The sequence below is a fragment of the Melitaea cinxia genome, chromosome 18 (genome assembly GCF_905220565.1).
Source record: "Melitaea cinxia chromosome 18, ilMelCinx1.1, whole genome shotgun sequence".
NCBI lineage: Eukaryota > Metazoa > Arthropoda > Insecta > Lepidoptera > Nymphalidae > Melitaea > Melitaea cinxia.
In genome coordinates, this window is record NC_059411.1 from 1,415,672 (window position 1) to 1,440,564 (window position 24,893).

General features: G+C 41.3%; 2 protein-coding genes across 2 annotated transcripts in view; one reads left to right on the forward strand and one right to left on the reverse strand.

Annotated features, from left to right (window-relative positions):
* The window catches only part of LOC123662259 (kinesin-like protein Klp98A), a 59,350-nt gene extending 43,356 nt beyond the window's left edge, over window positions 1–15,994 (forward strand). The window contains exons 16-28 of the mRNA XM_045597125.1: window positions 1,387–1,512; window positions 2,260–2,379; window positions 3,373–3,520; window positions 4,088–4,220; window positions 4,771–5,005; window positions 6,294–6,381; window positions 7,281–7,429; window positions 7,887–8,095; window positions 8,454–8,610; window positions 9,004–9,043; window positions 10,893–11,059; window positions 15,265–15,453; window positions 15,959–15,994. Coding sequence (XP_045453081.1) covers window positions 1,387–1,512; window positions 2,260–2,379; window positions 3,373–3,520; window positions 4,088–4,220; window positions 4,771–5,005; window positions 6,294–6,381; window positions 7,281–7,429; window positions 7,887–8,095; window positions 8,454–8,610; window positions 9,004–9,043; window positions 10,893–11,059; window positions 15,265–15,453; window positions 15,959–15,994 — 1,797 coding nt within the window. The remainder of the gene's footprint in view (window positions 1–1,386; window positions 1,513–2,259; window positions 2,380–3,372; window positions 3,521–4,087; window positions 4,221–4,770; window positions 5,006–6,293; window positions 6,382–7,280; window positions 7,430–7,886; window positions 8,096–8,453; window positions 8,611–9,003; window positions 9,044–10,892; window positions 11,060–15,264; window positions 15,454–15,958) is intronic.
* Window positions 15,995–22,655: 6,661 nt separating this feature from the next.
* Window positions 22,656–24,739, reverse strand: LOC123662176 (EEF1A lysine methyltransferase 1). The gene is made up of 4 exons (XM_045597060.1): window positions 24,670–24,739; window positions 24,323–24,482; window positions 23,773–23,923; window positions 22,656–23,334 (listed from the first exon to the last, which is right to left on the reverse strand). Exons 2-4 carry the CDS (start codon window positions 24,473–24,475, stop codon window positions 22,991–22,993), a joined length of 648 nt encoding a protein of 215 aa, XP_045453016.1. The 5' UTR covers window positions 24,476–24,482; window positions 24,670–24,739; the 3' UTR covers window positions 22,656–22,990.
* Between the last annotated feature and the right edge of the window lie 154 nt (window positions 24,740–24,893).

Consider the following 24,893-nt stretch of genomic DNA (forward strand, 5'->3'; position numbering starts at 1 on the left):
GAGGCACTGAGCTCAGTGAGACTACACGAGACACTGAGCTCAGTGAGGCTCTACACGAGACACTGAGCTCAGTGTGAAACAATAGCAACAAAAAAGTAAGTACCGCACGGTTTTATTTTTTTACCTTACTAATTTATTTCCGGACAATTTATTCAGAAAAGCTGTGAAACTCGAGTATTAAGTAAGTATTCAATTCAGTTACATTTTAATTTTTATTCTTTTCATAATAAATCTACGAGAAAATTGCCGTATGTAAGTGCATTAGGAAACACGACACAATCGGCACTCGTAGTGCATTGCGCACTTTTCTCGCCACTTAACGTTCGAAGCCATTCATTATATATCACTTATTACGTTTTTTTTTAATAATAATTTCTTATATCTAGTGCTCCTAGATGAATGCATTGTATACGTAACGTCTGTAATCAGTCGTGTCGCTGTACCACACCTGCGGACTTACTATCGGTTCTCGCTTTTGATATTTTAAAATTAATACTGATAATTAACAATTAAAAAAAAATAAATAACAAAATAATAAATTTTTCTTGTCAGTACCAGATTATTCTAATATAAAAATTTTATAGTTACTGATTGTTTTTTTATTTTTCTGGACCTAATAAAATGAAAGTGAAAAGTTACTAAAAATTTGATAATAATGAATAATGAACAAATAAAATAATTCGGTATTAATTGTTCAATACAGTTTCGTGAACGTTTCGCGTAAATTTGGAGTTTTAGTGTGTATCATTTAGGGCCTGTTTCAACGGTCGCTGATAAAGTCACACATAAGTCACTAAACAGAAAGTAAAATAAGCCCTTAGTGCCTTGTTTTACGTCTACTAGTAAATACAAATTTGGATTAATAGAATACCGTTATTTGACAGATAAAGTGTTGTTTGATATTGGAGTTGTTTTTCATTAGACAGTTCAATCAACAATCGATGAAATCAGGCAATTACACTTTTGTACTCCACTCGACACTTGTGAAGTTAATTCAATTCGAGAACTCATAGTAGCGTTGTACCCACTCATATTCGTGTAAACAATACGTGTGTTTTTATTTTCTCATAAACGAAACGTTCCACTTAGTGTTGCAGCTGGCTTTAGCGTAGCTCCTCGTGCGCTAGTTATTATTTTTATTTATTGTGTGGAGTTTTTTTATTTCGAGACCAATTGGCTTCAAATAGTTGTTCATTAGGTTAAAAAATTTTTAGGGTTTATATTTTTTACAATATACAAAAAAAGTGTCTACCATTAATTGCAATTTAGTGGGTATTTTTAAATTTTCGATTCCGTTTTCGAAATTTAAAATTTTCATTCAAAATTTTAAACTCGAAGAAAAGAACTCCATGTTTACGATTATGTTGCTACTCCCGTTCCCCGTAGATTGAGAAGGAGGAAGCGCAGATAGCTGAGTTGAGGAGACGGCTGGGGGGGGCTCAGGAGAGGTTGCAGGAGTACGTCAGTGCTACCACCCAGGACCTGCTCGCGCAGGGCTGCCGCTTGGATGAGGTGAGATATGCTTTTAGTTGTTCTGGAAAAATTGGCTACTGTTGATCCACTGCCATACTGTGTAGAGCTTAGATTAAAATTATAAAGTTTTGAATTGCCTAAAAAATGCTTTTGTGACTTTTTTTATTTTATACTGACGAAAAACTAGTCCAATTTATAAAAAAAAAAATTATGTCATATAAATGAAAAATATCTTGTTTGTCGAGTTAATTAAACCGAGAAATACAATATTATAATACAAATTTTTTGTTTATAATGTAGGGTAAGTTATTGTAATAAATTCTAATTTCTATTTTGGGAATTGAACGCGTCATTCGGGCGGATTTTTGTAACACTAAAGTTTCGAATTATGAGATTTAAAACAAAAACGTTTAAAATATACATCGTTGTGGTAATGTTGTGACGACCGCTCTTGTGTAATGGTGCGTGTGGCATGTCGGCGGCGCATAAACACCGGCGGTCGCAGATTCGATTCCCGCTCAGAGTGGATATTTGCGTTTATACAAATATTTAATTTTGGTCTGATTGTCTGTTCTTGTCGGTCCCCACACCGTGTCTCAGTTGTTGTCATTTACATATGATAGCGATCGTTACTCATAGTAAGGAATATTCCCGTCAACCCGTAATGAAGCAGCACGGGGAAAGAGGCCTATGTCCATCAGTGGGATATTAAAGGCTGAATCGATGGTAACGTTAAGAGTATTATTGATTTTAAATTAAAAAAAAAAACATCCTCCTTACCCACAGAGTTTAACACCAAGTCCAGATAGTCCAGCTTCAGAGACCTCAACCGAGAGCCTGATGCACCTACTGCAGCAGTGCGAGCCCAACACCGCCAACAGCATTAAAGAAACTGTCGAAAGACACGTGAGTAACTTTTAATGTAATTTAACTAAATATGTCATTTGTAAAAGAGTAACTGCTGAGTTTCCTTTCGATTCTTCTCGGCAGAATCTACATTTTCATTCGGTGGTAATGTTAAGAAAAAAAGAAATACATTTATTTTGGACATTACACAAATATCTGGCATTTTTAGACACAATGATCGCCGAAATAAACATAAGGTACTTAATAAACAATTAAATAAAAAACACACGCTAATTTAGCTAATTTAGCTATTAGCTTTTTTAGTATATAACAATCATATTAATTTATAATTTCTTTAAATTTTGTCATTATATCTCCTACTATAACACTTACCACTAGGGATATAATATTGTTTAATATTTATACTTAATTGCATTGCATACCAGGAACATTTGTCTAAATTAATTACTAACAAGAAAAAAACAGGGTAACAAAGTGGAAGTAATAATGGGAAGGAACTATAAAAGAACTAATATTCTGAGGTAGGGCACAGCAGGAATTCCCTACTCAAAATATGGAGCAGCCCGACTGGGGTAGTACCTCGACCTTACAGAAGATCACACCTAAATAATACTGTTTTCAAGCAGTATTGTGTTCCTGTTGGTGAGTAAGGTGACCAGAGCTCCTGGGGGGCGGGATTGGAGATTGGATCGGCAACGCGCTTGCGATGCTTCTGGTGTTGCAGGCGTCTATAAGCTACGGTAATCGCTTACCATCAGGTGAGCTGTACGCTTGTTTGCCGACCTAGTGATATAAAAAAAAAGATTTGAAAAAGTGTCTGAAATATTTCCAATATTAAAAATTTTGGGTATTCGCTAATCTCAGGAACATCTGGTTCGATTTGAGAAATTCTATTTGTGCTAGATAGTCTATTTACTAAACAACGGGCTATATTATATTCTAGTGTGCTATTTTCTTAAATGATCGCGAGTGAAACCGCAGGGCAGAGCTAGTAATCTAATACAACATGTTGTACTTTGTTCTTTCATCCAGAAAAAAAAGTTAGAGAACCTTGAACAAGAGCTACAAGGTCGCGTCGCGAGTGTTGCCGCTCACCGCGTGAAGGTAGAACGTCTGCAACAGGAACTGGCGCTGTTGGCGGCTAAGGAGAGGGGGCTCACCAGGGCCCTGGCTGACGGGGGCAAGCATGGGGGTATGTGCACATACAGACACGCTACGCTACGCACGCACACACAAATAAACAGAAACAAAAATCGACAAACGCTTCACACTCACCAGCCTTCTGTAGGCTATGTCTTCTGGTTCGAGGTCATCCTTTGATAGGATCTGAACCCTGTGTCAGGAGTTCTGGAAATATACCCAAAACCCCCAGACCACAAAATAATCTGCTATTCTAATCAAACATTTGTCACGTGTGGGGTTTAGATCAGTTATCGCTAGCGGATGGCAGTTGACCAGAGCGTTACAATATCGTCATAAATACAAAAATATTAATAACAAAGTTTTAACACTACACAAGTTGAAGTAAATGACCAGAAATATCTCGTCAAAATTGAGATAAACACTTCACACTCGAAAGGCCCCCACTAGCAATTTCACCTGTATCCAGAAGCACACACATTACCAAGCAACGCCCAGACCACGTCAAGCAATAATATATGGCCAATACCAAAAGCAACATCCAGTGCTATGACAGCTACACCAGCGTGTCGTCAGTTTGCATTGGTCATGTTTGGTTTGTCTTTAGATGGCGATAGCGACATGTCTCCATCCGATGGAGTGAAGCGCAGTAAGTCAGAGCTGGTCCTTCGTGGTCGAGGAGATACTCCAGAACAACTCTCTGCTGACGAAAGGGAGCACTTCCGGAATAAGCGACTTAGGTATGTGTCTGGTGCGACTACTGATGATGCGAATACTGAATGCTGAGTGCTTTCCAACAACTTTACTTCAATCTTTCTTTTATAGATATCTAATGCTTAGTTAATCGAATGAGATCTAAATTAGTTTTACATTATTTTTGTACTGAAGAAAATTTCCTTACGACCTCTGCCTGATTTACAAAACGATTTACGACGACACGGTCAGTCGGAGACGCGGGTTCGAATCCCGCTGGAGCGGTCAATTTTTGATATGATATTCAAAAATGATTTACGACGTGTTTATACGTCTGTGCAAAAAGATCTGTTCAATACCTTCTTTATAACCTTACTTTCGGTATGTCTGAGCGTCTGGATTTTGTATAAAATATATCATATTTTCAATTGTAATAGAGTCAAATCATAAAATGGAGGTTTCCATAAAAAAATGTGTTTGGTACTACAGATTTAAAGGGTGAGATAGATATATAAATTATTACCTTAATTATACGTTAATTTGATATGTCTGATAAGTAAATAAATCACAATATAACATAAGCCTTTTCTTTCGCAGCTTAAGCCTCAGCCTCGACCCCCTCCCCTCCCTTAACTCCACCCTAAACACCCCAGACACGTTCCACACAGCGACGTCCTCCCCCAAGCCTTTTCCCTCAGAATCATCCCTAACCACCCCCTCCACTACCGAGGTATCGGTACCTGTGAGCGAGGTACACCCCCTGCCGCAGTTCAAACTCGGACCAGCGCCTGATGATAGCGATGATCTGTCAAGCACTGAAGACTATCACAAGGTGAGTTATAACATATTCCGGGAACCAGTTATAATCGCTACATCCCATAGGTTGTGTTAATTATATGGGACCAAGGGACATTGGATTGTTTGTGCAGTCCTTGTGGGTCTCCCCACCGTGCCTCGGAGAGCACGTTAAGCCGTCGGTCCCGGTTGTTATCATGTACACCTGATTGAGATCGTTACTCGTAGTAGGGAATATATTCGTTAACCCGCATTGGAGCAGCGTGGCGGGTTAAGCTCTGATCCTTCTCCTAGATGGGGAAAGAGGCCTATAGCCCAGTAGTGGGATATTACAGGCTGAAGCGAAGCGAAGGGACATTGGAGTCCGTTGTGCAATGTTTGAAAATTTAACTTTTATTTTTATCAAACGAATAATCTGTTAAGGTTTTTTGTGAAGTGTTTGGGATGAAAGTGCGTCAAGTGTGAGGGTAGTTAGGAAAAATAATAACAGTATTTTCTATTGAATCACCGTCGGCATATTTGGAGTTACAATAAGTGTTAGTGTTTATTCCATCTATATTCAAAGACTCAGTTTCACTTTCACCTCGTATCTCTTACATAATGAACTGAAATGAAATCTGTTATGTATCTAACGTGTAAAAATAATAGCACAGAAATAATGTACTAATATTTTATAATTTTTGTAAGGCAAAAGAAATTGACACAGAACATGAACAGAATCAACCGACATATTGTGTTATTTGACATACCGCAAGTTACTTTATTTCCGCTTCCCTAAGGTCGGAAAGTCGCACCGAATGTTGATGTCTAACAAAATCTAATTGAACTATTTTAACTACTACTACTACTACACAAATTACACGTTCCTAATTTTTAATGAAACATTGGATTTGACTAAATCTGAATATATTGCCGTGTAATTTGTTATATCTTTACCACTTCAAATTCATTTCCTTAGTTATATCCTGATCTTTTTAACGTTTTTTTTTTTTTTTTTTTTTTTTTTAAATATGTAAATGTTTAAAAAAACTCATGATTTTATGATTGCGCATCCTGACGCGGTTTTGAATTTTTATCATTTGATGAATTTTTATTAAACGAGGAACTCAAGAGGAAGGTCAGCAGACCTCGTGGTACGACACCAACTGTTATAAAGTACCTGTACGAAATCTCAATTTTGTTTTATTGTATCGCGGTATTAGCATGTGTTAGCTGCGCGGTATTGCAGTATCACATATGATATTTATATGATTTTGTCGTTGAAGTATTTGAATATGTGCATAAATAGAAAGTGTCAACTTTCTAAAATATGATAATAATTTTAGCCGCGAATAGTTGAGGGACAGTCGTCGAGTTCGGTGGAGAGGTCGCCGGAGGAACGACAGCAGAGGACGAAATATAGAAGGAGAATCAGTATGTATATATGCTTATATATATAAATAATATGTAACTAATACCGTAAACAATAGTCACTCGATGAAAGCTTAAATGTTCCGTAAATAGTAATTTTTTACATAAATGCCACTGAGAATAGGAATTGATGTTGTTTTACTTTCTTTTATTGTTTTTTTTTTCACTTTTACATTTTTATTTTTATTATTGCTGCTTAAGTAATACTTATATTTTTAATTATTTTTTTTAATGTTGAATTTTCGCCGAATTACTATTTTTTTTTTTTTATAAAATGATACTTGTTTTTTTTTTTTCATTTCATTTTCAATCATTGTAATTTAAGAATCGGTTATATTTATTCTATATCATAACTAATTGATTTTTTTTGTACATATTTTTTAAATTAAGATTGGTAAACAAGGGTACGGCTCACATTATGTTAAGCGATTACCGTAGCATATAGATGCCTGCAAAGCCAGAAGCATCAAAAGCGTGTTGCCGACCCTACCCCCATTCCCACCAGGAGCTCTGGTCACTTTATTCACTACAGGAACACAACACTGCTTGAAAGCAGTATTATTTAACTGTAATCCCCACTAATATTATAAATATGAATGTATGTTTGTTTGTTACGCTTTCACGCGAAAACTACTTAACCGATCATCATGAAACTTTGTACACATATTTTTGGAGGTATTAGAAGTAACATGGGATACTATTTATTAAAAAAAAAAAACAATGCGAGCGAAGCCGCGGGAAAAGGCTAGTCTTCTATAAGGTCGAGGTACTTCCCCAGTCGGGCTGCTCCAGATTTTGAGCAGAATATTTCTGCTGTGCCCTACCTTAGTTAGACTACTCTTCTACTTAGGACTTAAATTTAAATTGGATAATTGTTCATAATGAGTTCACTAAATTTTCAGGCGACGGCAAGTCACGTCGCCAAGTAACAGAGGCGGAAGCGTTACGAGCAATGCAGCGTCTCTGCTCCAGAATCGCCTCGCAGAAAATGCTCGTCATATCCTCGTTAGAGAACGACTGCTCGAAGGAAGAGCTGAACAGACAGATTGCGGTGACATACTTTTTTTTATATACATATAATTATATAACTGGTGGTTTAGCCTGTTCAACCGGTTACTGATTAATAATTAAGCTATGTTTTTTTTTATACAACTAGGTCGGCAAGTAGTAAAAAGTGTCTTGATTTTATTCAAATCATCGGTGCCCATTTTGTCAGTCAGATATTTCCATTTGCAATTTGTAAATCTAAAAGTTTACTAGTTGATGTTAAACATACTCTAAAGACTTCCCGATAAAGCCTATCAGTTGCTAATGTGCAAAATAAGACTTATCAGTAACTGGTGAGATGGGCCTTTTTCCACACACGGACACACATACAAACACGTCAAATATAGCAAACAAAATTATTTTTCAAAATGTGTTTGTTGTCGAACTTTGTACACTTGGCAGTAAAACTAATTATTATAAACAAATTTTAAAATGCGCAATTTAATTTATTTTATAAACAGGTGCTTCAAGACCTGCAAAAGAAGTACGTCCGGTTAGAAATGGCGCTCCAGTACTCGTTCTTCGACAACCAGCCCAACAAGCGCACCATCATGGTCACCCCCATACAGGAGACACCCTCGCTGACCCTCAGCGAGAGCGACATGCAAGTAGCCAACGAGCCAGATGAAAACATCCAAAATGGACACTTTGAGGACCCTTTAAGAAGCAGGTGATTAGTTTTTACTGATGTAGCCAAAAAAAAGTTTATAGGAAATTGGAAAAGTTGGGTGGACCAAATTATTTTTTTATGGTTTAGAGAGGTAAAAATTCTGGAAGAATAAAAAGGAAACGAAAATCCGGTGAAAGAGTTAGAATGCTGACTATACTCTTTACAAAACAAAGCGTAAACAAAGAAACATATTCTAGAATTAGTTTATAAATGTCCTAAAGTCAGTTTAAATTTTGTAATTTATTTTCATGTGTTGTGTCTTCTGACATGACTGATGGTCACATGTTGTCTCCACGACCACTCGTCCAATTTATCCTCTAAAAATATTTTTAATCTACATCTCTATTGGAATCTCCAGGTTAAAGGAGGCGGAAGTAGAAGCGTCCGACAACGTGTCGACGTCCAACGACGAGCTCCCCCTGGAGCCGGCGTGGCGCGACCCGCTGCGGGCGCTCTGCCCCTCGCCGCCGCGGGAGCCCCGCCTGGCCATCCCGCGAGCCGTCTCCGTGAGTGGGGTCGCACTACTCGGCACTGCGGGCGCGCCCTGCACTGCCCACACCACCTGTGCCACTCATACTATCTGCTCTGCTTGTACTACCTGCACTACCCTCACTACCTCCACTAAATCCATTACCTACACTACCTCCATTACCTACACTATCTCCATTACCTACACTACCTCCATTACCTACACTACTTATTTTACTCACAGTACCTTCACTACTTGTACTACCCGTACGGTCTCCACTAAGCGTATTTTTCCCTGCCGGATGTGTGGTAGTGCAGCAAAATCTTAATTTAAAATATTTTTACTATAGTATCATTAATTTAATACAAACAAACAATATACCTATTTTTTATTCAACATTTTGTACTCTTTGATAAATTGTGCATTTTTATTATTTCAGAACTATGAAGTCGAAGGACTTATGCACCCTGTTGATTTTTGTAAGTACAATATATTTTGTATATGTATCTTATTATTATTAAGTAGAGCGATAGCATTATTATGTGATTAATTGAACGGTTTCTTTCAATTTATATATAAAATAAATAATATTAGATCGGGGAAAAGTTTTTTCGTATTTTATATAGAACTTCAAGGTTAGATTTTACAAAATTAATTTACATTAATTATAATATAAACGTACCATTTTGTTAGATAATGTGCCGCTATCTCGTAGGTAGTGACGGGATTCCGTTGCTGTAGAAATTTTGAGACTTCTCATTAAAAACCCGCGACAAGTAATTTGACAGTCCTCTCTGATGTTAACTTTACACAATCTAAAGTATTCCGAAGAAACCGAAACAGATAGAAATCTGAGGATGCAAGATCGGAGCTGTATGGTGGATGCATTAAGACTTCCCAATCGAAACTCTCAGTTTTTGTTGAGTGGCTAAAGGCGTATGCGGTCGGGGGGTGTCGTGATGAAAGCCCACACCTTTTCTGTTGATCAATTCTGGCCGCTTATTCTTATCATCAGCTGTTGACAGTAGAAATCCGAATCGGTAGTTTTGCCCGGCGGTAAAAGCTCATAATCTCTGATACTATACACTCAACATCACCTTATTGCGGAAACTCTGTAGTCTGTGCAGCTTGACCAACAATCTCTTTCGTACGTTCTTATCGTAGGTGATCCACTTATCTTCACCTCAATCTCTTCAAAAAATGGTTCGAAATCATTACGTTTTAAGAGATGTCTTCGTCTTACACGGTCCATTAGTGTTTGCGCTTACATGAATAAGAATGATTGATTTAATTACTACTAGACTATTTCGACCTCCATTTTGTGATCTTAGATTTTCTCTTGGAAGTAAAGTGACGCCTGGGCATCAACGGTGTTACCAGTTGTAAAAACTAATTTCCTGTGTTGCAACTTTGTACAATAAAACTTTTAACTTAAAATATTTATAATAAAAATCTTCATATTAGTGACAGCCTAGACAATTAGGTTTCTTTCAGCGAGCTCATTTGGCATCCATATATCGAGCTTTTTTGCCAACCTTTTTCAAATGGGTCAAAACTGTTTTCAAACTTCAGCTATAGCGTAACTACTCAAATGTCGATTAGATCCACTTTTTCAAAAATATCGTCACGTTTATCCGTAACTGGGCGACCAGAGCGAAATTCATCTTTGACATCAAGATTTCCTGACTGAAAACGTTTAAAGCAATTTTATGCTACCATAATATCCATAAACGTTACATTTTTTTTTGATCTGAAAGTCCATTTTTTACCCTTTTTTGAAGTAAAACTTTAAAATGTACCAAATTTCTTAGTTGGATTCACCCATTTTGGCGGATAGAAAAATAAATGAAAAGTGGCGGGAAATTGTTTTTTACTTTTTAATATCATTTTTAAAATGTCACCTTTTCTTAGAACCAAAAAGATTTTAAACCAACTTTTTATTAGACAATACGAAAATACTTTTTCCGACCTATTTAGTCGACCTAAAACTCCTCTCACTAAACGTAGTAAGGTGACCCGAGCTTCTGGGGGGGAATTGGGGATAGAGTCGCGCTTGCGATGCTTCTGGTGTTGCAGACGTCTATGAGCTACGGTAATCGCTTACTTTCAGGTGAGCCGTACGCTTCTTTGCCGACCTAGTTTTATATATGTAAAAAAAAATGTTTTACTCACTTTTGTGTAACATACACATATACAAATGTCCACAACACGGCAAGCATCAGTATGCCATGAGCGGGGATCGATCACCAGCGCGACAGACATAAGCTAATGCCGTGACTGTTGCGTTAACGCGCTGTCAAATATTCATAATTCGTGTAACGTGTGTAGCGCAAGTGGTGAGCATCCCGGGCTGGGTGACGCGCGGCGCGGGGGCGCGCACGCACCACGAGTACGAGGTGCGCCTGCGCCTGCCGCACGCCTCCACCGCGCTGCTGCGCCGCTACCGCCGCTTCCGGGACCTCTACCTCGCCGCGCGCGCGCTCTACGGGGAGAAGGTAGGACTCGCACTCGATCCTACCCCACGAGTACGAGGTGCGCCTGCGCCTGCCGCACGCCTCCACCGCGCTGCTGCGCCGCTACCGCCGCTTCCGGGACCTCTACCTCGCCGCGCGCGCGCTCTACGGGGAGAAGGTAGGACTCGCACTCGATCCTACCCCACGAGTACGAGGTGCGCCTGCGCCTGCCGCACGCCTCCACCGCGCTGCTGCGCCGCTACCGCCGCTTCCGGGACCTCTACCTCGCCGCGCGCGCGCTCTACGGGGAGAAGGTAGGACTCGCACTCGATCCTACCCCACGAGTACGAGGTGCGCCTGCGCCTGCCGCACGCCTCCACCGCGCTGCTGCGCCGCTACCGCCGCTTCCGGGACCTCTACCTCGCCGCGCGCGCGCTCTACGGGGAGAAGGTAGGACTCGCACTCGATCCTACCCCACGAGTACGAGGTGCGCCTGCGCCTGCCGCACGCCTCCACCGCGCTGCTGCGCCGCTACCGCCGCTTCCGGGACCTCTACCTCGCCGCGCGCGCGCTCTACGGGGAGAAGGTAGGACTCGCACTCGATCCTACCCCACGAGTACGAGGTGCGCCTGCGCCTGCCGCACGCCTCCACCGCGCTGCTGCGCCGCTACCGCCGCTTCCGGGACCTCTACCTCGCCGCGCGCGCGCTCTACGGGGAGAAGGTAGGACTCGCACTCGATCCTACCCCACGAGTACGAGGTGCGCCTGCGCCTGCCGCACGCCTCCACCGCGCTGCTGCGCCGCTACCGCCGCTTCCGGGACCTCTACCTCGCCGCGCGCGCGCTCTACGGGGAGAAGGTAGGACTCGCACTCGATCCTACCCCACGAGTACGAGGTGCGCCTGCGCCTGCCGCACGCCTCCACCGCGCTGCTGCGCCGCTACCGCCGCTTCCGGGACCTCTACCTCGCCGCGCGCGCGCTCTACGGGGAGAAGGTAGGACTCGCACTCGATCCTACCCCACGAGTACGAGGTGCGCCTGCGCCTGCCGCACGCCTCCACCGCGCTGCTGCGCCGCTACCGCCGCTTCCGGGACCTCTACCTCGCCGCGCGCGCGCTCTACGGGGAGAAGGTAGGACTCGCACTCGATCCTACCCCACGAGTACGAGGTGCGCCTGCGCCTGCCGCACGCCTCCACCGCGCTGCTGCGCCGCTACCGCCGCTTCCGGGACCTCTACCTCGCCGCGCGCGCGCTCTACGGGGAGAAGGTAGGACTCGCACTCGATCCTACCCCACGAGTACGAGGTGCGCCTGCGCCTGCCGCACGCCTCCACCGCGCTGCTGCGCCGCTACCGCCGCTTCCGGGACCTCTACCTCGCCGCGCGCGCGCTCTACGGGGAGAAGGTAGGACTCGCACTCGATCCTACCCCACGAGTACGAGGTGCGCCTGCGCCTGCCGCACGCCTCCACCGCGCTGCTGCGCCGCTACCGCCGCTTCCGGGACCTCTACCTCGCCGCGCGCGCGCTCTACGGGGAGAAGGTAGGACTCGCACTCGATCCTACCCCACGAGTACGAGGTGCGCCTGCGCCTGCCGCACGCCTCCACCGCGCTGCTGCGCCGCTACCGCCGCTTCCGGGACCTCTACCTCGCCGCGCGCGCGCTCTACGGGGAGAAGGTAGGACTCGCACTCGATCCTACCCCACGAGTACGAGGTGCGCCTGCGCCTGCCGCACGCCTCCACCGCGCTGCTGCGCCGCTACCGCCGCTTCCGGGACCTCTACCTCGCCGCGCGCGCGCTCTACGGGGAGAAGGTAGGACTCGCACTCGATCCTACCCCACGAGTACGAGGTGCGCCTGCGCCTGCCGCACGCCTCCACCGCGCTGCTGCGCCGCTACCGCCGCTTCCGGGACCTCTACCTCGCCGCGCGCGCGCTCTACGGGGAGAAGGTAGGACTCGCACTCGATCCTACCCCACGAGTACGAGGTGCGCCTGCGCCTGCCGCACGCCTCCACCGCGCTGCTGCGCCGCTACCGCCGCTTCCGGGACCTCTACCTCGCCGCGCGCGCGCTCTACGGGGAGAAGGTAGGACTCGCACTCGATCCTACCCCACGAGTACGAGGTGCGCCTGCGCCTGCCGCACGCCTCCACCGCGCTGCTGCGCCGCTACCGCCGCTTCCGGGACCTCTACCTCGCCGCGCGCGCGCTCTACGGGGAGAAGGTAGGACTCGCACTCGATCCTACCCCACGAGTACGAGGTGCGCCTGCGCCTGCCGCACGCCTCCACCGCGCTGCTGCGCCGCTACCGCCGCTTCCGGGACCTCTACCTCGCCGCGCGCGCGCTCTACGGGGAGAAGGTAGGACTCGCACTCGATCCTACCCCACGAGTACGAGGTGCGCCTGCGCCTGCCGCACGCCTCCACCGCGCTGCTGCGCCGCTACCGCCGCTTCCGGGACCTCTACCTCGCCGCGCGCGCGCTCTACGGGGAGAAGGTAGGACTCGCACTCGATCCTACCCCACGAGTACGAGGTGCGCCTGCGCCTGCCGCACGCCTCCACCGCGCTGCTGCGCCGCTACCGCCGCTTCCGGGACCTCTACCTCGCCGCGCGCGCGCTCTACGGGGAGAAGGTAGGACTCGCACTCGATCCTACCCCACGAGTACGAGGTGCGCCTGCGCCTGCCGCACGCCTCCACCGCGCTGCTGCGCCGCTACCGCCGCTTCCGGGACCTCTACCTCGCCGCGCGCGCGCTCTACGGGGAGAAGGTAGGACTCGCACTCGATCCTACCCCACGAGTACGAGGTGCGCCTGCGCCTGCCGCACGCCTCCACCGCGCTGCTGCGCCGCTACCGCCGCTTCCGGGACCTCTACCTCGCCGCGCGCGCGCTCTACGGGGAGAAGGTAGGACTCGCACTCGATCCTACCCCACGAGTACGAGGTGCGCCTGCGCCTGCCGCACGCCTCCACCGCGCTGCTGCGCCGCTACCGCCGCTTCCGGGACCTCTACCTCGCCGCGCGCGCGCTCTACGGGGAGAAGGTAGGACTCGCACTCGATCCTACCCCACGAGTACGAGGTGCGCCTGCGCCTGCCGCACGCCTCCACCGCGCTGCTGCGCCGCTACCGCCGCTTCCGGGACCTCTACCTCGCCGCGCGCGCGCTCTACGGGGAGAAGGTAGGACTCGCACTCGATCCTACCCCACGAGTACGAGGTGCGCCTGCGCCTGCCGCACGCCTCCACCGCGCTGCTGCGCCGCTACCGCCGCTTCCGGGACCTCTACCTCGCCGCGCGCGCGCTCTACGGGGAGAAGGTAGGACTCGCACTCGATCCTACCCCACGAGTACGAGGTGCGCCTGCGCCTGCCGCACGCCTCCACCGCGCTGCTGCGCCGCTACCGCCGCTTCCGGGACCTCTACCTCGCCGCGCGCGCGCTCTACGGGGAGAAGGTAGGACTCGCACTCGATCCTACCCCACGAGTACGAGGTGCGCCTGCGCCTGCCGCACGCCTCCACCGCGCTGCTGCGCCGCTACCGCCGCTTCCGGGACCTCTACCTCGCCGCGCGCGCGCTCTACGGGGAGAAGGTAGGACTCGCACTCGATCCTACCCCACGAGTACGAGGTGCGCCTGCGCCTGCCGCACGCCTCCACCGCGCTGCTGCGCCGCTACCGCCGCTTCCGGGACCTCTACCTCGCCGCGCGCGCGCTCTACGGGGAGAAGGTAGGACTCGCACTCGATCCTACCCCACGAGTACGAGGTGCGCCTGCGCCTGCCGCACGCCTCCACCGCGCTGCTGCGCCGCTACCGCCGCTTCCGGGACCTCTACCTCGCCGCGCGCGCGCTCTACGGGGAGAAGGTAGGACTCGCACTCGATCCTACCCCACGAGTACGAGGTGCGCCTGCGCCTGCCGCACGCCTCCACCGCGCTGCTGCGCCGCTACCGCCGCTTCCGGGACCTCTACCTCGCCGCGCGCGCGCTCTACGGGGAGAAGGTAGGACTCGCACTCGATACTACCCCACGAGCACAAGGTGCGCCTGTATAGCGTTATAACTAATATACCTAAACGTTGCTTTCCGTAGTGTTCCTTTTTAGGCCCTGCTCTATTTGGTAACCTAGGTCGGGATGATTAATTGAATATAAAATATAATAGATAAATACTGCTCTTTCTTGTAAAGATGTAGTAGCCGATGCTAAGATCCAACGAAGGCGTTTACTCTGTAGCATTCATCTGATCAACGACGCCGCGTTGCAGGTGGCGGCCATCCCGTTCCCCGGGCGCGCGCTGTGGTCGTCGGAGGCGCTGGCGCGCGCGCGCCGGCCGCAGCTGGAGGCGTTCCTGCGCCGCCTGCTGGCCGCCTGCGCCGCCGACCGCCGCTGCCCGCTGCACGCCGAGCCCGTCACGCACGACTCGCTCGTCGCCTTCTCGCCCTTCTTCAGAAAGGTCGCCCGCCACGTTTCTATGCTGCTCGCTGGTGCTAATTGTGCTTATGCTGTAGGAGTTTTCGGAACATGTGACAGTTGTATAAGGAAGGGGGGGGGGGGAGAATATTTATTGTTCACTCATGCTAGGCGTATAAAAAGAGTTTATGACTATTTTTTTTTCAAGTGAGTGACAAAAACTAAAAATAATTAATTCTTAAATGTATGAGTAGTATTTTTTTATTTTTCTTAATTAATATAAAGTACCACAAGTTAGAAAAGTCGAGCAAGTGCAATGATGGTCGATGCAAGTGATGGTATGCTATATGTCAAAATTGGGATAGGCTACAACAGGATATATCTTGTGCAAAATATGCAGCAACCTGACTGGGGAATCCGATACTTCGACCTTCGAGCACAGCTAAATAATAGTTAGGGCTAGAATCGGCAACACGCTTACGATGCTTCTGGTGCGGCAGATAATCGCTTGTTTGCTGAACTAGTTGTATAAAAAGATGTGTATACAGGGCGTGTTCGAGAGCGGCAAGTGCGGCACGGGATGATGGCGCGCGGAGCTGGTGGCGCGCGCGCTGCGGCGCGACGTGAGGCGCCTGGCGCGCCTGCTGCTGGCCGCTGCGGCGCTTCTGCTGCGCTGCGCAGCGCTGCTGCTACTGCTTCTGCTGCTGCTGCTGCTGCTGCCCGGCCGGCGCAGGTAGGACTGCGCGGGCTCGTGTGCACCAGCGACGCAGCACGTGTCAGCGGTGGTGTTGTTGCTGTTGCGACAGACGCAGATAGGACCCCGTGCATACTCGTACGCAAGACGCGCTCACTTGTGCGGCAGAGGTCAGCAGTGAAGCTGCTGCTGTAGCTACTGCTGTTCCTTAGTTGCCACAGATAGCACCCCCACATACTAGTACGCACTACACGTCAAGAGGTCAACAGTGTCTCCAGGTGCCGCTGCTCTGTTGTTGACACACAGACTACTGTGTTGCTGATAAACAGACATGTTGTACAGCACGCATACGCGAACGCAAGACCAACTCGTCAGAAGCACGACCAATACGTGCGACGCCAATTTGCAGTGGACCAATAGAGCGTTTCCAGATGTCGCTGGTGTGCTGCTGCTACTGCTGCTGTTCCTCGATAGAACAGCACGCATACTCGTACCACCCGCCGACATGTCAGAGACAACAGTGGACCAATACGCAATGAGGCGTCTCCAAGTCGCTAAACACGTGAGCCGTCCATTAGCAGCGGACAAATACGCAATGAACCAATACGTGTACGATCGGTCTGCAGTGGACCAATACGCAATGGACCAACACGTGCACCGTCGATGTGCTTCTGATACAGATACAAGTTATTGGTGCTACTTCAGTGTCGTCACAGACTACTGCTCCAATGACATCGTGCAGCGTACAAACGCGCAAGGACCAATAGCGTGCTGTGCGGCAATATGTCAGAGACTTGTACCATAGTGACGTCACAAATATGTACCGTACCGGAGACGTACAGGGAGACAGTAAGGCCTACTTCCAATAAAATATCGACGTGTATACATTCAACATTTTATAATGGCAATTAGTTCAATGTGTACCTGAATGGATATAATGTTTTAAAACAACGCATAACTACGTGCTGTATACTATTTTCGAAGTGTCGATGTCAAGATATGTTTTTTTATTCGAAGTTAATACTATGCCAGACATTTGTGTAAATTATTTCAACAATAGTTAGTAACAAATTTTTGCTTTGAGCTTATAAGAATCACTTCATATTTTATCGTATAAAGTAAGGATAAACAACCTATAACCTAATGATATTTCGATAAGTATAAAATGAAAAGTTAAAATACTATATAGATTTATATATTTGTGAGATTTTGCGCGTATGTCTGGGTTTAGCCTAACACCAACTACATCGTAAATATACTATGAATAAGGTAACGTTTCCGAGATTCACGTTATCGATATACGGGGTCATATATCACAAAATAGTTTTATTACTCAGAACAGTCATACAATAAGGTACAAACACAATTATGTATTTAATAGTCAATATTATTTGTAAGTATTCTATAGAATAAAATATAGCAGATACCAGGATTATAAACTACTATACAATAGAATTAAATAGAAAAAAAAATCTGAGATAAATACATTATTTTAGTTCGTGGTCGGTTGAAGAGTATATTGGCATGGTTAATAATTGTCTTCGACAAATAAAGTTCGATTCAATATTATATACAACCTCTAATAATAATATTTTTATAAAAAAAGTATCATTAAAATTAGGCCATATTATTTTTGAATCCGTAGTTCGAACGTACAAAGCCAGTTTCTTTATAAACTAGTAAATAGTAAATATTAATGAGTATAAAGTGTGAACCCTATCACTCCTGTGCCTTTCATAAACATATATAATTTTGTAATACATCCCTGACTTTATCAATGCATAAAATCTCCTATTTTTGTACGTAGTTTCCAATGTAAAATATCCCTTGATACTAAAAGTTATGGCCTTCTGTAGAAATGTCTTAGGATAAAATAAATACGTGTCAGAAAGAGATGAAATCAGCATCAGTATTTTCAATTTCAAAAAAAAGCTTGTCTTAACTCGGACGTAACTAGAGTTAACTCCTTAACAATAATTACCGTGGTATTTAAAAATATATTTATCTCTTTCTAGCAACAGACGTTGCAATGTAAAATGTCACTTATAAGGCGGGTCTCGTTAATGCGGTTTCACTCCCAACCATTAATCTCAGTGAATGAATGTTTCACACTCCCATTCTTTTCATACCATGAGCCTTATATCGCTTTTTAACTTCAGAAAATATATCTTAATTGGGGTGTGGTCGAATGTACTCTGTCTATATCCGTTTCGACACGAAATTCATATTTAATTATCAGTACGTAAAATTAATTTGTTGAAAATAAAAAGTATATACTATTGTAAGAGCAAAAATTGTAGCTATCCTTGTAAGTTATTACAAATTAAATTGCGTTTCTTTGTAAGTGGGGGTATTGTATCATCGTTGCTAGTACGAGTGTGTCGGGTAGGTAGCAGCGCGTTGGGTGCCTTTTACTGTTAAATGTTAACCTGTCAAGTTTATGAGAAAACCACATTGAGCTGTTTTTCGGAGAAAAAGCATACGTATTAAAATCGTTTAGTTTCCTTAAACTAAAAATTAAGTTTTAGTCAAAAGGAGCAATGATGAAAAGATTTGACAAATAATAATCTGAAATAAATTTCAAAGAATGTGTGCATGTGTATAAGAAACAGTATGAATGATACATTTTAGACTTAATTTCCTCTGGATTCGTGTGGTTTTTTAATAAACTCGATTCGACCAAGGGATGTCCTTAAATTATCTTATTTTTTTTCCTCGATTCCATTCCGACAAGTCCTATAAAGGGACAATCGTAACTTTGACTGTCTAAAACGTTAAAGAACATCAAATACCTAAGGTAGCTTGTCTAATAGCAGTTTTTTTTTAATATTTTATTGCGCTAGCTATATTTTTGATAAAACAGTTTCTACGAAATTACGGCTTCCATAGAGTAAAATTCTTATTGACGGTAATGTTTCTTTGATGTACAAATAATTTTATTGTATGAGAGTATTATAACGCAAATGTTGATTACAGTTCATAATTTTATGAGTGAATGATGTGGGTAGTTTGACAGAAGTTAAAAACATTGCAACTTGTTTGTTTTGGACATAATATAGTATATTCAGGTACATAAAATAGTGACTCATCGTTGTCTCTTAGTTTAGCCACGATCACAATTCAGCCTGTAATATCCCACTGCTGGGTATAAGCCTCTTTCTCCATGTAGAAGAAGGATTGGAGCTTTATTGCAGTAAAATGGAAAACCTGTTTGAATACGCTTTCATCGAGTAATCAATTTCAGCTGGCATTTTAATTCATTACGAACTTTCCCATATATAGAAAAAGAGTTTTAACAATGAGATATTACCGGCTGAAATAATCAATCATTTGAAATGCATCCGATATCTTTCACAAATGTAAGTTAGTCAGAAAATACTAACAATGAGATCTCTTTAAGAGTTGCAATGTTTTTAGTTACTCAATCTGTTACCCTACGTATTGCGTTTTCTCAAAATAAAACTATTGCGTCGTGCATTTGTTTAAGCTTAATGCATCAAGAACTCGATTGATGATTAAATTTTTGAAGACCAGTAGCACCTTTAGTCTAATACTCATGGCCGTGCTTTATTTTGAAAATATAAAGTAGTATATTTGATCTAGTTGGAAATATATTTAGAACTCGTAGGTTATGATGGGCATAACAAACGGCCAATATAAAATACAGAACTTTGACGATTAATTAGCAACTGCTAGTTCGATAATGTCGTCCATTCTTGAACTAATTATAATTCAAACTGACTTAATTCAATTTTCGAAAGCACTGGTTCTAGATTCTATCAAGTGGGCTTGTTATTTTTTTTTTTTTTTTATTAACTTTTTGTAAGATATTTGAATTAAATATCGTGTTCTTGTTGCTATTCCTCTAAAAAGACATTTACTTTATAAGTTATGTTATATTAGTACGCACAGTTATATTTTCTCTTGTTAAGATCTTTTTTTGTCTATATATTTTGAGCATTTTTTTCTTTCTTAATTAAGGACAAACCAGAAAACTGCAATTGGAATTTTATGGTTAAATTTATAAATACAGTTGAAATATAAAGCGCCCGAAAGCAGACATTTTGCGTCACCAGCTCCAAAAGTGTATGCTCTCTTGATAGAGAGAATCTTTCAATGACATTTTATCTGTAGATTAGATGTTTACACGAAAAATTGATAGTAAAATATCATAACATTAATAAATAGGCCTATATATGTAATGTAACCTTTATTTATTTTTTACTCATTAAAGTGTAATGTACTAAAAAAAAGAACTTTAAATCTAGGTTGGGAGATATTTTTATAACAACCTGATTAGTTTTTAAAGAGTATATTTTTGACTAATATTTTTTGATAAATATTGCAAAAGTAAATTAAAATATATGAATTCGTTACGTTCAACGGCTTGTCTAGAGTAAAATGTCATTGAGATAAATAAATTATTAACAAAATTTAGTTTTAAATCACCTGTCGTAATAACTAATAAACCTGACCTTACATTTATTACTCGTTGTAAAATTGCGCATATTTTCATTCCTAACAATATTCAATTTAAAATACATATGTATATCTTGTCATTTACTTTGTTTTTAAATAAGTATGTAAAAAAAAAGCTGTATATATTGATTTTTAACAGAAAATAATGATAGTGTAGACCTTGTTTAATAACTAATAGAACTTAAAATATTAGTTATGGTAACGTTGTTATTATTTTTTTAATTTTTTTTTTCTTTAAATCTTTATATGTTATCTGTATTTACGTGTCGTATTGCTAGGTTGTGATTTGGTTTTTAAATTCAAATACCACAGCACAAAATACCATTCATATTTTTTTTACTCCATATTAATATATAAAATTGAAAATATTTATAATATATTTGCGTTTATAGAAAAATACAAACCGAAAAATTAATTTGAAAATATATTATATTCTGTAATTATTTTAAATTAAAATTTAATACTTATAAATAATAAAAAAGAAAAGATAACCATTTGAGCCACCATTTTTATAGTAATATTAATGAGAGGTAATTTAGTAATATTATATAATAGAAACACCGTCGGCTTAGTTTAAAAGTAATGAAATTCTCTTTTATAATATTGTAATTTCATTAAATACTAAATATTTATACAGTTCTGTTAACGTTAATTCGATGTTTATGTATGAAATGCATAACACTACATAAAAATATGTGTATGTCAGTTGTACAGTGGCCTAGAATTCATAAGGATTTCATATTTGATCGAATTTAATATTTATAAGTAACAACTGTTACAGTTGAAATACATATTTACGTGAGATATTTCTGTAGTTCCGTAGCTTATTATATTGCGTGTATTCCGAAATATGACATACCACCAGTAAGTAACTATCAGTGACTACCAGTAAGTTGTGGGATTTATGTCAAGTGTCAATGTCACTGGGCAGTATCTTCAATACTTCGGAATGCATTTATGTTATCTTGTGTAAAAATACGATGTGCAATATTTATGATGTAACATCGTAACATCGTTTAAGACAACAAATTTCTATGAATCGTCGCTGCTATTTTATTTGGCGCCAATTTTTATAGTAAGAAAATTTTAAATTTATAGGTAATTCCGTATTGTATTTAATGTTTCTCTTTTTCACAATATAAGTTTTATTATATTACCAATGAAATATTTATTTAGATAATTGGAATTATTATTTTTTTATAGTAAATCTCAGTTTTTATCTTTCGCTTGTCAACTTTTTTCGAAATATTTAAACACTATAAGTTATGTAGTTTTAAGCGACGGATTGAATTACAATTTCTATTTATTTTTAGTTATTTTTATGTAAAAGAAAAAAATCTTCCAAATGTTCAATATTATATTTATCTTTTGTAATTTATTTTACGGTTCTCATCACCTACACTACTTATTAAATGTGTTCTGAAATGAATATGTAATTTAATCATTAGTTGATTAGAATAAGATTAGAATAAAATTAGTTAATACTAAATATAATAAATTTCTAATACTGGTAGCTCCGGTATACATAATAAAAGGCCTTTAATCAATTGAATGTGTGTTATATTCGAATAAAAATGGGTATTCTATATAAATATATGAACTTACTCTCAAATGAAATTATTTAATAATAATTATCTCGTTTTCAATGAATACTGAATGTTATAATAGTATAAATATTTATATCTATAAACGAGAACTCTGGAATGGATTAGAAAGATTGTATATACTGTTGGAATGTTACTAGAGGTATATTTTATTAGTAAACTATTATTAGTATCATTAATATTAAGTCGCCTTCGAGTGTAGGCTAGAGTTATAATTTTGTATGAGACGGCTGCATTTATTGGGAGTAAGTCATTATATAGATTTTGAGGATGTTGCTGATAAACATTAAACTTTAATGTTTGAATTAATATTTGAAATGTTAACCGGCATAATACAACAAATTAATAATTTTGTTAAGAACAATAAAATGATGAATTCTTGATTTATGCTTATTTATTTCCTCACCTTTGTAGGAAAAAAGGGATGTTTTTATAGATAATTTTACGTAGTGGTAATGAGACAATATGAAAATCTAAATATGTATATATTAAACCGTACATAACCTTAGTATCATAACGCTAATCTTATGAGCAGAGTCTTCAGAAGTCATTAAGGGAAAACACTCCGACTGCAATTTTTAAAACTATTTATAAAAGAAGATGTATATATTATAACATTTGGCAGCAGTAGACTTCTCTTAATTAGAAGTATATTGTTAATTAATCAATTCATTGTAAATAATTAATTAATTATATTGTAAGTAATTAGTAAGATTTTGCTGTTACATTATGTATTGATATCTTTAATCTGTACTTAAAAAATACACTTTCTATATACAGCGATTACAAACAATAATAGACCATCATCTTAAAACATTATCCAAATCAAAGTTAGCATAGCACGAGAACTCATTAGCCAAATTGTTCCGATGTTGAGGTTGGAACTCACATTGTTTTAAGTCTAACAATTTTTCAACACATTCTTTCATAATAGCTCCGGTACAAACAATAATTTTATCTTTGGCTAAATGTTTAATAGTTTCTGATGTCTTCTCAATACACTCTTCGGAAAGGAATGGAGGGTCGGCCACAACCAAGTCGAAGGTATGCTCCAAATCAGACGGTAACTTCAGCGGTGCATTATAATCGTAAAAGATGAAATCTGATCCGTGCACCTCAAATCTTCTGTCATATTCCAGCAATATTACTGAGAATAAATCAAAATAGTTTTTTAAACCAAATATTCAATAAAATGATAAATTAAATATACCTACATAGTTACTTTTCTAGTATGATGTCACTATATTTTAGTTTTGAGATGAGCCAATTTTTTTTTTTTAATTTAAGTCTTCAGTAAGGCTAGTTGTCATGTTGTCTTAAGAGAAAGTTATTGTAATCATAAGAGTGCAAAAAAGGACCTGCAGTTCAAAAGTTGCATAATATTTATACAATAATAATAATTGAATATATATTTTAAATATTTTTGTCTTTTTATAAATACATTTAAAAATGTAATCATATGGAAATGTATTGAATATATAAAACCTTCTTATAAAAAAAAAAAATAATAACCATAAGCAATAATCTAAATGAATGAGTATATATTATAATAAGTTTTTTTTTCTTATAAAATGAAATTACATACCACTGGCTCTGTTTCCTACTTGCCTCTTGACAGGTACAAAGAGAGTGGGGCAAGATATGAGAGCCACCTTCCCATTGTCCTGTAGAGACTTGTCTATGACCCTTACTAGGGACTGCACGGTTTTTTCATTGTACCAGAATTGACTCAATTGCTGTAAAAACATGTACAATATTAAATATTTTATATATCTACAATAACTGAGACCTATTAATTTAAAGAAGTATCCATTACATAAAAGATTAATGTACTATTATTTTTCAGCAGTTGTGTTTATTATGGTACTTTATCTTTTAGATATATGTTATTCCTAACATATAAATCCAAGAATTGTAGGGGTAATAGTCTTATTTAACCACCTACTGATAAATCAAATCAGTAACTTGTGCCAGATAAACTTTATCATAACAAATATAACAGGGCCTAGACTAAATGGATTCCTTATAAATAGCTACCCTATATATTGTAGCGATCCTTCTCCTACATGGGGAAAGAGGCCTATGCCCTAGCTGAGCCTAGCAGTGGGATGAAGGCTGAAGAAGTAAATAACTACCCAGTTTTCTTCAAATATAATATTTTCAGTAAGCTGTTGTTGAGACTCCAGTTTTTCAAGTATCTCCTGTCTTTTCTGTTGTTCCGCATAAAACTCTTGTAAGGCCGCAAATGTTTCGGCGGATAGTGCTGGGACATCGTCGTCGTCTTCCATTGCTGGACTAAATTGGAACGCGAACGATAATTATAAATAAAGATAATTTTATATGACAATATAATATAATAGGAATATATTTTACGCGATATTAAAAGATTTGAAATACCGCAATTTTTTTTTTATAAATCGATTGTTGTTTGTGTAAGTTTTCTTTTAATTTAAAAAAAAGTATCAAATTGAAAGAAATTAACACCGTATGTGCTTATGTAGTAAGTTTACGATTTTACGTACACAACACAATGTGACAGCTAAAAATAGGTTAGTTGTAGCCATGCGAAGTTTATATCCATAGACCAAGTAATGTAATATAGGGTATAGACTGGCAACTGAGGTCCTTGGGATCAGCGCCATCTGAACGCCAAGCTAAAAACTAATTCTATATAGCTATATGCACGTATAATGTAGGTATAGCTGT